This window comes from Clavelina lepadiformis, chromosome 4 (genome assembly GCF_947623445.1).
Source record: "Clavelina lepadiformis chromosome 4, kaClaLepa1.1, whole genome shotgun sequence".
Lineage (NCBI taxonomy): Eukaryota > Metazoa > Chordata > Ascidiacea > Aplousobranchia > Clavelinidae > Clavelina > Clavelina lepadiformis.
The window spans coordinates 6,759,135-6,774,967 of NC_135243.1; the positions used below are offsets into that span (position 1 = coordinate 6,759,135).

A 15,833-nucleotide genomic window follows, 5' to 3' on the forward strand; every position below is an offset into this window, starting at 1 on the left:
CACCTAGCAGTGTATACTTAAAACCACGAAACCGCCATCCATAGGATATTGAGATAGATGTCTGTTGTAGATGTAAGGCTACAACTAAATTATCGCGGTTGTACTAAAATGGTAGCTGACATTTAATGTAAACGACGAAGTTAAAAACCTCTACATAAGGTGAACAGCATGGATATCTAGGGTTATCTATCTGTTCGCTGATAGGTGATTGGGGTTTGTGCTTCTGTACGTAGCAGGTTACAAATGGCTACTTAGGTTTTTACAATATGTGCTTTGTGAATTAATCATAAAAATTTTATGTTTTTCAGCTGGTCTTATTATTCTTAGCGACTTCTGTTACTGTTTATTTATTCTTGTCGGATTATTTACCTGAACTCGAACAATGAACTTCAGCAAACAAACAACTAACAGCGCTTTCCTTTATGTCTGCTTTATCATTTCATATGGCGTGCTGGCCATGCCTGTTAAAGGTGAGTTTAATCTTTATGTTTTTATTTTAATCCGTTTCAGAAATAATCACCTATTTAGCACCGCCCTATGCTAAGTAGCTCTGATTATAAAGTGATACGTTCGTACGTGATAATTGTCTGGTAACTTGTAATCGCTTCAACTCAACAAAGCAACCATAGTTAGAAGTATGAAAAGATGGTTTGTGACTTCCAACAGTATTGAATTATTTTTATTACGTATAATACTCTTATCATGACCCGCTTGTTCAGAAACTTACCATGGAGCCAACAATAACTATGACGGAGACGCTTACCCTTCAGAAAACGATTCAAACTACGAGGACAGTAATCTCGCGGCGAACACCGACTCATTCTCATACTACGACAACTCGGAATACGATGAGGAGTACACGGACGTAGAAGATTTGTCGCCGGATACGGTTACGAATAGCCACTACCGGTGCCCGAACGGCGGGCCCTCCATCACTCTGGACTTGCTGTGCGACGGTTTTCACGACTGCATTGATAAAAGTGACGAAAACTCGAACATTTGCCAAAGTAAGTTATAAACATGGAAACATATGTTCGGCGTTAACGAAAGGAAACCATACATATTTTTATAGCTTGTATGATGTTACCCAGTCGGCACCTTTTACCTTAAATGGCATATCTGTCGGGTATTTGACTTGACGCTGATTCATAACTATATTCACCATTGCTACAGCTATTTGTCTAAAAATACCTAACAACCATGAACTATACTTTACAGTTTATGGCAAAACTATTGTGCCCCCGACCGAAGAAACCATCGTGAAACCGAATACGGTGAAACCAGAAGAAATAGATTATAGCGACTATTACTACGATGTATGCGGCGCTGACGAATTCCAGTGCACCTTGACACCAGGCGTATGCTTGCCGAAAATATCTGTTTGTGACGGAAGATCAGATTGTCCAGATGGTGAAGACGAAAACGACTGTGGTAAGTGGGGTTGTTTAGCTCTAACTGACATAAAACGTCCTGTGTTTGAATAAGCTTTATTTTTCTTTATCAAACACTTTTTTTAAAAATGGCATGTTTTAAGTTGAATTTTTTATTTTCTGTAAACGCGGCAGCGGAACGACGTTTAATACGTCTATTACGCTCAATTCAAAGTGTGGCGAAACGTTTACGCAGTTTAGGCCTATTATATGCTATTGCAATCATGAATGCCTCTGCGGAAAGGCTACAAAGTATTTCAATGAGTTACAACAGTTTATGACAAGTCAAAGACATATCGAGTCAGAAGGATCGCATGTTATAAAAAATTAGTCATATTTCGAGTCAGAACAACAAGCAGTTTGACAACGAGAGTGTATTCGTGAGAAATCTGAACCTGGATTTTTGACTTGGAACAATTTACCCAAGGTGAGACACCTAAATTGTAATGCCTGTTTGAGCGTGTTTCTATAGTGACTTAATTCAAACGTCACTCTTTCAATATCTTTTTTCCGTTCTCTCGATCTTTCGTGTAAGCATGACGTTTTATTCTTTGTAGCCTTTTCTAACAGCCGCTTTCCTCTTTGATGTGGATATTCAAGTGTGACGCAATCACTCAATATTTGACTGTAATTGTGTCAAAAGTAATTTCATTAATCCTTCTCAACAACTTCCTCTATGAGATTGATTGGAATCTAGCCTAGGAATCTAGCCTGTGGTGGCGCAGTAGCTGGTGCGTCTGATTGAATTGATAACTATTTCATGCAGTGTGCCTTGTTTGCAACGATTCTTCTCATCACAGGGGCGCTTGTGGCCGATATGCAGCGCCACGCGCCATTAACGCCGTTTCGCCACACTTTAAATTGCTGAATGAAAGCGATGAAATTTTGTCAAGAATATTTCTATACTAACCGTACCATGCACCTTCTATATTTTATCGCGTGTTATGCTCGTTGCATGCTTATTATTTTGACAAAGATTTTTGGTTTGTTTTTAATTTTTTCGGTTTTGTTCAGGAGATAACTTTCGGCTTTTTTTGCAGTTGCACCACCAACTTCTGAATCAGCTAATGATGAAATTGTACCGTCACCTGTAACGATGTTTATTAGCAACGAACCAGAAATTCGTTTGGCTAGTCCAATTTCCCAAGCTGTTGATGATTTCGTCCAGGCCGCCACATTGAAGTTCATGCCACCAGTCAATGACAAGATCAGAGACACGGACGACTCCACTGGTGATCTCGAACTTAGCACCGATGAGACCTCAAAACAGTTAAACAGTCACACAGTCACCTATTCCCCCAACACTCTTGCACTCAGGCCGGTTTTCGCCGCCCAAAAACAGAGTCAACCTCTGTACGTTGCTCTGCAAGGTTCGTCCGAAAACCATATTGCTGGACTTGAAGCCGTAATAAGGAGCTACGGTGACGAAGAAGAAGAAGACGAACTTTCTTCCAAACTTGCTTCCATGAACGATAAAGAAGCTGAAAACATTTTCCAAAGCATGACTTCCGAAAAGGAGCACACTGTTAAAAAAGAAGTGTCCACTTTATCAGTTAATGACGTGTCTTCTTCCATAACCCAAACACCCCCAACAACCGCCATCACGGCCCCGACTTCTGTTTCTAAGGAAACCGCCTCCCGTAGTGGCAAGAGAAAAGAAAAGTTGTCCAGCAAGAAGAAATCTAAGAAGAAGAAGACAGTGAAGGGTCTTCTTCATCAGCTAATGCGAAAAGTCGGTAAAGTGATTTCGTCAGATGTCGAGGATCAGGATTTGGATGTTAACATCCGGATTGGAGCTGGCGAGTCCAGGGAAAGGAGACGCAATCACGGATCATCGAAATTTTCTCATTCGAAACATAAACAGAGGCAGCCACGAGTTACCCTGCACTTAGAGCTCAACTTATGAAAAGAGTTTTAGACAAACTTACTTTCCAATAATTACGGCGGTTTGATGTATTACATGACGTAAACGTCTCGTCATACCGCACTGACGTCAGAAAAGGCACGGAGAGGAGAATTTCGATGATGTCTAAAGTCTGAGGAGGCCGTCAGAATATTGCTGCTTGATATACATATTTCTTTAACTACCTCAGTGTTTGCAATTTCAATTCAGTCACTTCCATTGAAGCCCATCACATTAACCTATAGTAGCGTTCTATGTGACGCAACAGTTTACTGTTTGTATGAAGTAGCTAGAAATATTACACTGAAAACTTGCTTTCGATTTGCACATTTATATACTGTACTGACTAAGGGCTCCGCGTGTAGTGCTAGTTAGAGTTTTTTTGCAAGCCTGTGTCAATCAGCATTTTGTGTGTTACTGTTACTGTCTGTATTGCGTCACTGTTACATAATCTTTAACGACATGATCATTCTTGAATTCCTATCCTGTAAAATGGTTTTATGATCATTTGGAGTTTTTTGATGAGCCATTTTATGGGTCAAATCCGAAGCTGGAATGTTGTAATAAGTTGCTTATTCGCGAAGTTCATGCAGTGACTTAAAGATTTAACGTTTTTTACTCGTTGCTTGAACCAACACGGAATCAGCATGTATTCCCGTATCCGCACCATACGAGCGTTATTTTTATACGTTCAAGCTTTCGTCGATTGTTTTCTAAACAAAACCTGCTGCCTTAGAAATATTCTTGCCCAATAGCGTTTGTTTTCAGCTTGTATTGTAAGCAAGCTGCTGGAATAGACTTAGTATTTGGACAAAGGTTCCGCTGGATGCCGGAACGCGACTGTTTTGGTTGAAACTGAATGATAACGGGAGAAATTCAGTTTTACCTCAATTTCGTTTATTTTGTACCCTTTTTACCGCATACGTTTCGTATGTATAGGCATGCAATATTGTTTCTTGTTTCATTGCATTTTTGTTTTTATGCCTCGTTCACAAAATATGGAGCCTTTTAAAGGTAACTTGTAATTTGTTTTGGTGTCTGTTTGCGGAAAGGATTTAAGTTACAAGTTAGGCTTTTCCTACGCGCAAACATCAGTGCAGTTTTGAATAGAAACCATAGAAGGCTCGATTCACAACTCGTGTTACAGAAACAGATTAATCGTGGAACTGCGTAGACTCATTAAAACGAGGATTATATTATTATCAGTTCATCATTTATGACAGAAAGGGTCAGAACTCAGAATGATATCATAGGAAAGACTTTTGATCTAACGGAAGTTAGATCTTTGACTAACTTGTTATCTTTACCCGATTATCACAAAGATTTTAGAATAAATGAAGCCCCAAATAAGAAACCAAAGATACTACAGATGTCTATGGTGAATGATACAACGGTTTTGGGTTTCATGGTTTACAACAAAACTTTATGGTGCTGCGGTAAAACCAGGTCTGCTTTCTGTATAGGACTATAGGGAAACTTTAGGTGGTTTTGGTACAAGAGTGGAAGTAGGTAACTTGAAATCATAATTTTTTTTCCTTTAGAAGAAGAAATCCAACACATCACCACACAGCCTACCACGTCGCCCAGCAGTGACAAGCAAACAACTGTAACGCACGTGATTGCCAATACAACTTCGGTTGCTAAGAACAACACCGTCACTCAACTTAAAATATCAACCAGCGTGGCTATGAATGCTACCCATTCAACAGGTAACACGGTTTTCTATTTCTGTACGTCACACCTAACGAAACAGTTTTTGCTGACAGTAGCATGACAGCATTCAGATGATCAAATATTATTAAGGACCTGGTGAATACCAATCGCACTGCTAGGCTGAATTTTTCACGCCATTTGAATAAACATTGGTAGATTGATTTTAAAAATTCCTGCCCAATAAAATCTACTCCAGTTCGTATTGTTACTCTGCTAATCTTTTAACGGGTGCAATGTCGTGCCCATTGATATGGTATTTAATGGTCAAACAGATAAAGTTAACGAACCGTGTGTTGATTCAACACCAGATGTTAATAATAGACATGCTGCACGCGATTATAAGGCCCCTCGCATAGTTTTTACAACGTTGATTGCTTCACTGTTATGACAACCAGTTTCTTCTTGAAACACGCTAAAGTTTTTTTTCGTAACTCGGGTGGGAGATAGGTGTAGGCCCCGAAGATCTGTTCTTAAAGGCTCCCCATGTTTTCAACATTTTCCCACAAGCTCAATACCACAATGACGACCACACAAACAATGTCATTATTACATCATCACAAACGTAGGAAACGCGGGGCTTGGTTACTGGTCACATGAAGCGGCTCTTTTTCGATGCAATTATATGCGAACAAAGGACAAACGATTATTTTCTAGATAACCAACCCTAACTACAAATAATCTTCTTTAAAAGAGCAATTGCGTAATGGAAATTATAGCATATTTGCCATTCCAAAGTTTAACTGAGTATTTTTAGGCAAAATAATAAGACTCGCCCAAAACAATTCCCCTAATTTTATGTACAAAGGTCCCACCGATCGTGTATGTTTCAGACAATGATATATTTTCTTGTTTCTGTGGGCGTTGTGTGACGAATATCCGAGAGCTGAACGTCAGATCAGAGCGCAACATCATTATAGCGTTTGAAATGAGTCAAAAAATCGTTTACCGATATTTGAAAAAGTCTTTTTTATTTAATGGTTTGTTATAAACAAACATTCATCTCATCTACTTTGTATATGCGTGGGCTGCATAAATCAACTTTTGTTTTTTCTCCAAACGTATTTTAAGTTTTCATGTGATGTGAACCACATCCAACTTTTCAACATCTGTCGTTTTCGTTTATGTTATACCTACATACTATAAATTTTCCTTTATCCGTTTTTCGTTTAAAGTGTACTATCGATATCACACAGTAACAAACTGTCCCTTTCAAAGTTTGTTTGTACTACCCAATTGACCGCTAATGGGTCATCGCTTCAAAGTTTTTTCGGAAACTATGATTTATTGTCCGGCTTCTGTGATGTGTCTTTAATCTCCCCAGCTGTCGTCATCACTGAGGATTGTTCACTTGTTGCGTTACAGCTGTCCCATACCTTTTATGCCGAGGTCTACTGTAACTTTGTTTTGCCGTTAGCTGTTGTCGAAAAATTTCTACCCTATTGTGACGTAAAAAGGGTCTCATAATCTCTACCTATTGATCAAAATTCCATTAATTCCATTGACGATGTTTTAGACAAAAGTTATTTTGAAGAATTCAAAAAATTCGATCCAAATAGGGTAAATTATAGCCGTTGTACTGAGTTTGGGGCAATTAATCATTTCTGAAAAATTTTATTTACCAGTAAATATAGTCGGGTGGCAAAAGCAGTAATCTTTTGTTTTTTACTGAAGCACGAAGTGCAATGCGGAAACACCGGGTTTCTCTCATATTAAATTGCAATACCTGTTTGAAACATCTAAGCAAATGGCGGAAAAATTATACGAAAGCGCATATCCTATTACGCTTCCCATTTCCGATAAACCTTTTCCAATGACAATTGAAAGCGTTAATCACAAGTAACTTATATTTCTTTAGCCCTTGAAAATTAAATCTTGTTTTTCAGTAAATATTTTCCCCTTAGGGTGGCATAAATAGTCCTCAAGTCGGTCTGGGGTTCTTCGCTTGCGTTATTTGTTTTTTACTTACTTCTAAAACTCTTTTGAATGTAACAAAGGTGCTCCTTCACCTCATTAAGTGTCGTATTAAGAAAGGAAAAGATAATTGACAGAATTTTTAAAGACTTTAAGTGGGCGTCAAAAGATCATTGAGAGTGTGACAATACCCGTGTAATTCGAACCTCGTTTTTATGCTCAATGGCCTATGCAGCCTATATAGCCCGCAGCCTGCATGATTTGATGATTCATTGTATTTATTTCGTAACCATGGCCATTCGTTTTTTCTTTAAGTGTTATCAATAGACGAATACTTAAGACCGATTACGGCCTCTTAAACATTCACTTTCCACACTTAACTGGATTAAATGGTTTTGACTGATAGTTGTTAAACGGGGAAAACCGTCGCCATTCAGGGTACGGTCGGCTTACCATTTCTTTTCCAGCCGACTTAATGCGATTTATTTGTTTTAGTCGCCCAACCCACGACCCAATCAACCGGGAAATCAACGTCAGCATCGACAACTGCAGCGGAGCTTAGCTGGGATCTTGACCTTTCAACTTGTGACGAAAACACCGAATTTCAATGCAGAACAAGCCCTGGAGACTGCGTTCCTCGGGAGTTACTATGCGACGGATATGAAGATTGTGACGACGGATCGGATGAGATTGAATGCGGTAAGTTAAATAATATTTATGCTTGGTATGGTTTATGAAAAAATGTACGATTTTAGGACACTTTATTTTTCAACAAACATTGACGATTAACTGTTTTCTTAATGACAATGGCCCTAAAACCTATAAAGAGCATAAAACTGGAGGTTTTCGAAGGTTTATTACACACCTTATTTCTAATTGTTCCCGCTGAAAAGGGTTACTGAGTACCGTGACGGTTATGTGTCGATTTTCAAAGATTCTGTGCTATCTATAAAATCGAAAGAATAACCCTATATGCTATATATTTACGTCATATGCTTAATACCGCTTAATTTTTTAGGTTGCGCTTCACACGAATATCAGTGCGTGAGCGGGTTGTGCATTAGCGCCACCTACCGGTGTGACGGTTTCAACGACTGCGGTGATTTCAGCGATGAGATGATAGGTTGTCCGTTTCTTCCGGATATTGTTGCCCAGCGCCCCAAGCCCGAGGGACAAATTAATCCAACCCAAACAGTAACCATAGAAACTGTGCCTTCGTTACTTGACTCCTCGACGAATCACATAATAACGGATCATGCTCTTCCTGAAGCCAAGAGCTGTAAAGTTAATATTTGTGAGAATAGCGGGAGATGCTTATTAGATAAAGAAAGAGAATTCATTTGCGTTTGTCCAATGGAATATTCAGGTAAATTTTGTTTCGATTTACACTGTGTGTGATTTCTATTTGTAGGAAAAATCTGTCTTTCACTGCTGTTTACATATTCAAATTTGTTCTACTGTCATTAAATATCTTTAAAACACAAAATTCATACAAGATTTTGTCTAAAGTATTTTGAATTACTATTTATTTAAATATTCGTTGTTTTATTTCAGGTTTATATTGTGAAATAAGAAATGGCTGCCCAATAGGGACATCTTGCAGTGATGATGCTGGAAATACCGCAAACACCTTGAATACAAGTCCAATTCACATGTACATGCTGACAGTTGTTTTAATAACTTTTATAAACATATTTTTTTTATGACCAACTGCTCAACAGAGTTTTGATTTTACTTATTTTATTTATAACTTTCGCGAAACCTTGCGTTACACCACTCGTTTGTATGCAAATGTATAGACTAGCCAGCCAATCGTTTGATGCGTTGTTTTACCTTTTACAGAAATATCTATGCATATCGGTAACTAGACTGACGATGACCTTGTTTGTCTCGTTGGGTTATCTTATCTTGGTTTATATGTCATACTAACTATTTTCCAGTTTGGACCGATACCAGCTTGCGTATCTAAAAGTTTGTAGGGTACAATCAATCAAACACCGCTTCTTGTTGATGATAACGTTGTGTTTAATATGTTTTGTATACACTGTCACTTTTTTATTTCGAAACTGTTACGTACTACCTCAAAAAATCTGTCGACGAGCTATACATAGCTATGACTTGACGTTTTTTTACTGCTGTTATATGAATACAACTTTTTCTTCAGCAACCGTTCTTTTTTGGTGCTTTTTTACTGTATATGGGAGTTTACATGGTGTTGAAAACTCCGCGTTATATTTATTCATCTACTCTTTGTTTTTATCCCTCTTTAAGGTTATGCTTCGTTTAGTCGCCTCTTGTTCTGCAAGAAAATGATGTTACTAGGCTATAAATTGCCATTTCATATGTCGTACACCACTACACCCGATGAAGCAAGTTGATGCTTGCGAAAGCTTGGGTCGAGTAAAGACAAGTTGACCATTAGAGTGCTACCATATACATATACAGTAGATACGGTACCATATACAGTGGTAACATATACTGCATTCTGATTTTATTGCATAAATATGCAGTGACAGTATTTTACAAAAATGTTTCATGTATCGATGTTGCCTTAGATCACTTATTCTGTGCAAATATATCAAATCAGTTTTAATACATTGGTTGTGGTCCTACTCCTATACTACGTATAAAGTTGTTCTAGCCACAGTTTCAGCGAAGAGCCGTAGACTATAGTAGAGAATACAGTACGATATGATTGAAGGAAGCAGAAAGAGTGATATGGGGCCGGATTTAAATATGTTATCTCCATTACTTTTAATTACTTAAGATCATGTACAGACGCTAATTTTATTTTTAGCAACAATTTGAAACTCAGCTCGATCACCCTTCAAACAAGGATAACGAGATCTGCTTCAGGTTTTGTTGAAGTGGAACATTTTCTACTCATTAAGAAAAAGAAAGTTAAGTGTTTCGCCGGTGCTCAAACATCAACTAACACATTTTAACAAATGCGCGAAAGACAGCCTCGTCTAGACCTCTTTAGCTGTAGCGCTTTGAAAGTCCAGAATTCTATTCAACAGTTTAATCGTTACAGTGTAATGGATCAATGTATTGTACAGCTATGACATTTTCGAAGACTTTTATTCTAGTTGGTATGCTGTATGGAAGGCACGACATAATCTAATAAAAGTTTTGCAGGTTGAGGTACAATGATGCTTATGACGTCATAAAGGTATAATTTTTTTTGATAAACATAAACAAACACTTCTGTAGGAAACAGTTCTTTCAAAAAAAGGAAAATTGGTTTGGAACAGAACGGGTTTTGCTAGTCTTCGCTACATTTGGGACAAATTACTGGCTTTTGATGGAAAGTTTCTAAAGTAATTGACGTCGGAAAAGAACAAATACTCGCTTTTTGCCGAAGTGGACCCATCGTTTCTTCAGGATGGCTGAAGTTACGGATCCCAGGTAGGCTATGTCCAGTAATTTTAAGTGGATAGGTATGGTACTGTTACGGTACAAGACAGGAGCATAGTAGACTGTAATTAGACTTAAACGTGGCTTACGGTAGAAAAAGTGTGGCACTTATGAAACCGAGTGAACACTTCAATAACTCATAAACGTTACCGTAAATGTAAACCTTAAATACTCCTAAACTTTACCGTAGCGTAATTGACATAAATTTTTTCATGAACGTTTTGAATATCAAGGTTAAAAACGTCCAAACTGTTTTGAGCGTTTCCCCTATGAAAGAAATATTTTATTTGTTTTTATTGATGTTTGTATACCTTTACTACGTTTCGTCGTCTTTTATTGGTCTTTTTAGGCTACTACACAATATTCTAATATTTCTATAATTATATTTCGGGTGTAGTGCAACAGTGCACAACCACAGGATACATTTGTATACTGTACTAGATCTCAGCTACTCAAATTGTGACGTCATATGATTGTGCACTAGAGCAACTAGGGCTAGGCCTATACCCTTATTTGACTCGATTACGATACTTTCTTGATTTGTTTTGACTAGCTTTCAATTGATTTTCCTGCATTTGCTACTGCCGCTAACAGTCGCTACTAAACCCAAAACTCGATTAGCGTTATTCTTGTTTCATCGGTTTCACCTACTGTTTCATGTATATATGCATTGCCTATGCTCGTTGATATTTCGATTCAAGAAAACATGACTGAAGCATATCAATACAATACCTAGTAGAAATACCTAATTTACACTAAATGCACTTTCTTTAGTTTTACAATTATGATGTATACGGGAAGCCAGATGTTTTTTGCTACTAACCTTTAAAAATCCGTTCAGTTTACGAAGTATAGTTTTCGACTAATTAACGATTGAAATTTTGTGTGCAGTGTCGGCCACACATAGCTAAAATAGTAATGTCGCGCACCCGGTTTAGATAGGGTTAACTTGGCAGTTTGACTTAAGATAAAACGTGTCCTTTATTTGTAGAAATTAGTCATAAACTCATAATATCATTATCAAAATTCTTTTCCAGATTCGAATATCTTCAAACCAAAACCCTAAAAACCCTCAGTTTAAAACTAGACAAATGGATAAAGATGCTGAGTCAGGAAGAAAATAAGATTTTGATTCAAGAATTTTTGGACAAAGTCGATTTTTTCGGTCTTGTTATTTACGCAAGTTCTGCTGGTCAACTAAACCCAAGTTATGAATTTCCGACTTCCATTAAGCAGAAAGGTATAGGCTAAGATTAACAACTTTTAGTTAGCTGAGTGTCTGTAACTTATAAGTCTATATATAATCGAAAACCACGAATTAATTAATTTATCATAAAGTTAATTTTATTTTGTTTATTTCACTATATTTTCATTGACTTTAGCGGTTAAACGCAATAAACTTATCGATAGGAACCTACTTTATCAAAAAAGAAAAGACAGCTTTGACAAAGGAAAACGTTAAAGAGAAGTTGATCGTTGGTGACGTGTCTCAGATTCCACTTGATCATCTTTCACCTGTGATAGATGAAGTAAGTACCGTAGCACGTCGTTTAGAGTCAATGAATTTCGTCGGTTAATGTAGGCTACTTTTTTCCCCATTAGCCTACACTATGACTCTCCGTTGGATTTATCTTTAACAATCATTTCTGTCGAAATAATAAAAGTTATACACAAGCGCTTTTATTTCGTACCACAATTTCGTCAACCAAAACAGTGGTCCTCATATTGCATGCCGAGAAACTTTTGAAAATAATGTTAAATCTTCATGGGAATTGTTACAAAAAAGAAAGTGACTATTTTACCGAAAGTAGGTCACACAGTCCATAGTTAATGATAGGAGTTTGAGTTGAGAAAATTGGTATGCAAAAACTTAATTTTATTTATTTAGAGTTTAATTCAAGTTAGATTTAGATTAGAAGGAAGATCTAGGTTAGGTTAAGGCTACTACGTTAAAAAATTTACGTTAGGTTGACAAAAAACTGTGAAAATGAGCTTTGGACGCACGATTTATTCCGATGATATAGTGGTAGACAGACAGTCAAATAGAAATATTTTTGTAAAAACGTGTGACACAATGTCATTATCATACCGGTCATACAAAATGTCAGCGGAGTAGCCGAGTAGTTCGATCGCTGGCCTCGCAGTAAATGCGGTTCGCACTCCGTGTTCAGTTCCCGGTGGCGCTATATCGATGTAATTCTTGGACAAGGCAATAACCACACGTGCTACTGTTCAGCGGACCTGGTGGACGGTTCTAAATTCGGGTTTTATTACTAATTCAAAAACCAAAATAAAAAATTTGTGACAATCGAAACTTGCACAAAGGCTCGGTAACCGGGGTTTGAGCGATGAGGAATCATCGCTGCCCCGCTGGGTTGAAGTCGTGCAAAGACTTTCCTCAGGATAAAGGTTATCATGTCATACCATGCATAAAGTGTATGTCAAGTTGTGTAACTTTTGTCAAACCTTTACGTCTAGTTCTTTTCCTTCCTTCTTTCAAACGATGGAAACCATATGAAATGGCCCGCAGTTGTGTCCGACGACGTATTACGTCACGTTCATAAGCTGAAGAGCAATGTTTACGTTGTTGCCGGTCACGTGAAAGGTAAAACCTTGCTACCATTGCCTGTTGGTTCGGAAAAAGTAGATGATGCGCAGTCGGAAGAAAAAAGGTTTGAATATTTTATACTTAATTATACCAAAATTTATACCAAAATGAAATTTCTTTTATATATTTAGGCTAAAGTCAAAAGTATTTTCGATATTTCTTTGGAGAAATAACGTAACAATTTATAGAAATATACCATAATGAAATACCGAAATATTATTAAAGATATCTGAATAACGTTCCTGTAACTGGGGAAATTACCGTCGCCGTAACTCGCACTGCCTAAGAAAAATAGCATATCATATAGCCTAGTGCGGCCCTAGTTTATTGAAAAGCATCCAGCCGAGCCGTAATGCAAAATCAATGTAATTATATTAGCCTTGTCCTAGTTAGTGACAAACCTACCATGCATTTTCATTAACGTTGTCAGGGCTTTGCTGCATGCAATTGAAACGGTAGTTATAGAATGGAGCCACCAAATTCGAGATGTTTTGAAACAAGAGTCTGCGCAGCCACTTTTAGAAGGTTTGCATCCTGGCCCTGCAGTGGAGATTGACTTTTGGAACGCGAAGTGCGCAAATTTGGAATGCATTAACAATCAGGTAATTCAAACTGCCTTGCAATCTATTAATAATTTGTTTTGAAGTTGAATTATTCTGAACTTTGAAAAAATACGATACTTCATAAATGACTTACTATTACCTTGGCTAAACAAGTCTTTTATAAACACTTAATGCAACAGTTGATGTTTCACTTAGCATAATCTGTGCAATTCTTCTTGATTGAAAGTTCTTCTTTACTTTGTTGTGTTCATATGTAACACCATTATTGTCCCACTAAGCATTGGCCATATTGAAAAGTGTGGCACCTGCACACCCGGAGTTCATAGAAATACACGCCAAACTTTTTTATCTTCACTCTGATTCATAATAATCAAGCAAAGAATACCTGGTTGCTTGAACGCCCATTTATAATAAATAAACAAATAATTAAGGGTTTAGTTCACGCCACCATGCCAAAAGTTGCGTCTTTTCATGCACGAGTTCTTGTCGAAAACTGCCGTACTTTGCATTCAGGAGCGTTAGCAACATTTTTCGCCCTTTGGTGGTGAATTATAGAGTTAGTTAATAGCAATAGTTCCCAAACTGTCACATTTAACTTGCTAATGTAAATAAGGTTTATGGTATGGTACCTGCATAGTATCAGCTCCAAGTGGTAGTATAGTATTGTAAATGAATCACAAGGCAGGCACGAGTAAAGCATTGCGGGGCAGGAGTAAGCAGAAAACTATTGCCGGTTTGGAGCTCTGGAGCATATTCTCTTGTATGTAGGTATGTTACTATTAGAGACGCGCCGATATGAACCCGAACCCGAATAGATTCATTGAATGTTGCCTGCCCAGAAGATTCTGGTGAACACGAATATGAACTATGGCGAACCTGAATAAAATATTACTTGCACATTTATCAACTTTGATAAGAAAAGATGATAAAGTTTCCTGGCTAAGCTAAACTAGAATCAATATTCCTAATAACATAAGTCACTTACTTGACGATTTTGCTTTCTTAATCGCCATTTGAACATTATATTGTGGAAACAAAGCAATTTAACTAGCTATAACGTCATGGTATTTGCATGATTTGACCAGTTTGAGTTGAAATTTATCAGCTGGTGCTATTAGGAATAGATTTGTTTGCGTCAACCTGTATTATATTTGGGTTGTCACCAATGTTCCCTGTAAGCTGCGCGCGTGCGCAAATGCGCATTGCTGACACGGTCTCCGCGCACAAGAAAAAAATCCAAACTGAATTGAAAATAAAATAAACGCATAATAATGGCCACAGTGCGCACGTCTAATGTTGCTCACAGTGGTCCAAGGGACCGCTCAGGGAGTTAGTGTGTTTGCTCTGACTCGTGAAAAATTAGAGGGAACATTGGTTGTCACCAACCTGCTCCTGACAAATCCCTACTATCATTCCACGTGTCATCATGCCAACTATGCCAACATGTTGTGGCATAGAATTAGTCTCAAAGCAGTCCAAGAAAGTTTAGATTTTCAATTGAACTTAAGTTTTTTATGAAACTTTTTTTTATTTGGTGCTTTCATAGTGCTGTTTTTGCTACAAAAAGAGTGACAAACGGATAGCCCTAAACTAGTAGAGCGTTCCCGCTTACGTTCCCAATTTGAAAACAGAACGTCGCACATGTTCCTAAAAATAAGGAGCGCACTCAAGAATTAGCGCGCTTGTTCCCATCTCTACATGTTTGTAATCTACCTGTTGCTTCAATCTATTTCTCTACAACTTTAAGTTAAATTGTTAACGGTGTATTTCTTGAGTTTTGTATTTTTTTATAACAGTTGCATCAACCAAAAGTTCAGAAAATGGCAAAAATTCTCGAACTATCACATAGCAGTTACTATCCTGCTCTTTGTGACATATTTTCTCAAGTGATAAGAGGTATAGTGTATACTTAGTTTTGTATATTGATGTCACATGTATATAAGTGCCATACAGTTTATATGTGTACGAGTTATATACTCGTATTATACTTGTGTAATTGTATGGGTAAGCCATTGACGAAAATATAAAATTCTGTAATTTACATACTTCTATAAACCAGCTATTAAAATGCAAAAAAGTATGTTTTGATTCAACTGGGCTATTTTAAATATATGTTGAGTATTTGTATTCCAGTCAAGTTTGATATATATGTTATTTCATCTGTGCACTGTATTCCAGCGTTACGTGAAGCACAAGACATCCAAATACATCTGAGACCTTTTCGTACTTTTCTTGAGGAATTCGAGCAGATTGATTTTTCTGAGGTAGGTGTGACAGAATCACTGTTT

General features: G+C 37.4%; 2 protein-coding genes across 4 annotated transcripts in view; both read left to right on the top strand.

Moving 5' to 3' along the window:
- Nucleotides 1-290: 290 nt before the first annotated feature.
- LOC143452604 (uncharacterized) lies at nt 291-9,552 on the top strand. Of its 3 annotated transcripts, none has more exons than XM_076953636.1 (7): nt 294-470; nt 720-1,007; nt 1,219-1,431; nt 4,875-5,042; nt 7,453-7,656; nt 7,976-8,323; nt 8,512-9,552. In XM_076953636.1, the coding sequence occupies exons 1-7, from the start codon at nt 383-385 to the stop codon at nt 8,661-8,663; spliced, it is 1,461 nt and encodes a 486-aa protein (XP_076809751.1). In that variant the 5' UTR covers nt 294-382; the 3' UTR covers nt 8,664-9,552. The 3 variants fall into 3 exon arrangements, with proteins under 3 accessions (XP_076809752.1, XP_076809751.1, XP_076809754.1); XM_076953639.1 differs by having other exon boundaries at nt 771-1,007; XM_076953637.1 differs by lacking the exons at nt 4,875-5,042; nt 7,453-7,656; nt 7,976-8,323; nt 8,512-9,552 and adding an exon at nt 2,471-4,861 and having other exon boundaries at nt 291-470.
- Nucleotides 9,553-10,144: 592 nt separating this feature from the next.
- Nucleotides 10,145-15,833, top strand: part of LOC143451527 (dynein beta chain, ciliary-like) — a 42,399-nt gene continuing 36,710 nt past the window's right edge. The window contains exons 1-7 of the mRNA XM_076952144.1: nt 10,145-10,365; nt 11,412-11,614; nt 11,785-11,903; nt 12,853-13,046; nt 13,413-13,584; nt 15,342-15,441; nt 15,724-15,809. Coding sequence (XP_076808259.1) covers nt 10,343-10,365; nt 11,412-11,614; nt 11,785-11,903; nt 12,853-13,046; nt 13,413-13,584; nt 15,342-15,441; nt 15,724-15,809 — 897 coding nt within the window. The 5' untranslated portion in view covers nt 10,145-10,342. The remainder of the gene's footprint in view (nt 10,366-11,411; nt 11,615-11,784; nt 11,904-12,852; nt 13,047-13,412; nt 13,585-15,341; nt 15,442-15,723; nt 15,810-15,833) is intronic.

What these genes read in the sequence shown, in the direction of transcription:
- LOC143452604 (XM_076953636.1), top strand. Translation starts at nt 383, where the DNA reads ATGAACTTCAGCAAACAAACAACTAACAGCGCTTTCCTTTATGTCTGC. An exon ending in GCTGGCCATGCCTGTTAAAG is followed by an intron (nt 471 to 719) that starts GTGAGTTTAATC and finishes CCGCTTGTTCAG; the next exon opens with AAACTTACCATGGAGCCAAC. An exon ending in TTGTCCAATGGAATATTCAG is followed by an intron (nt 8,324 to 8,511) that starts GTAAATTTTGTT and finishes GTTTTATTTCAG; the next exon opens with GTTTATATTGTGAAATAAGA.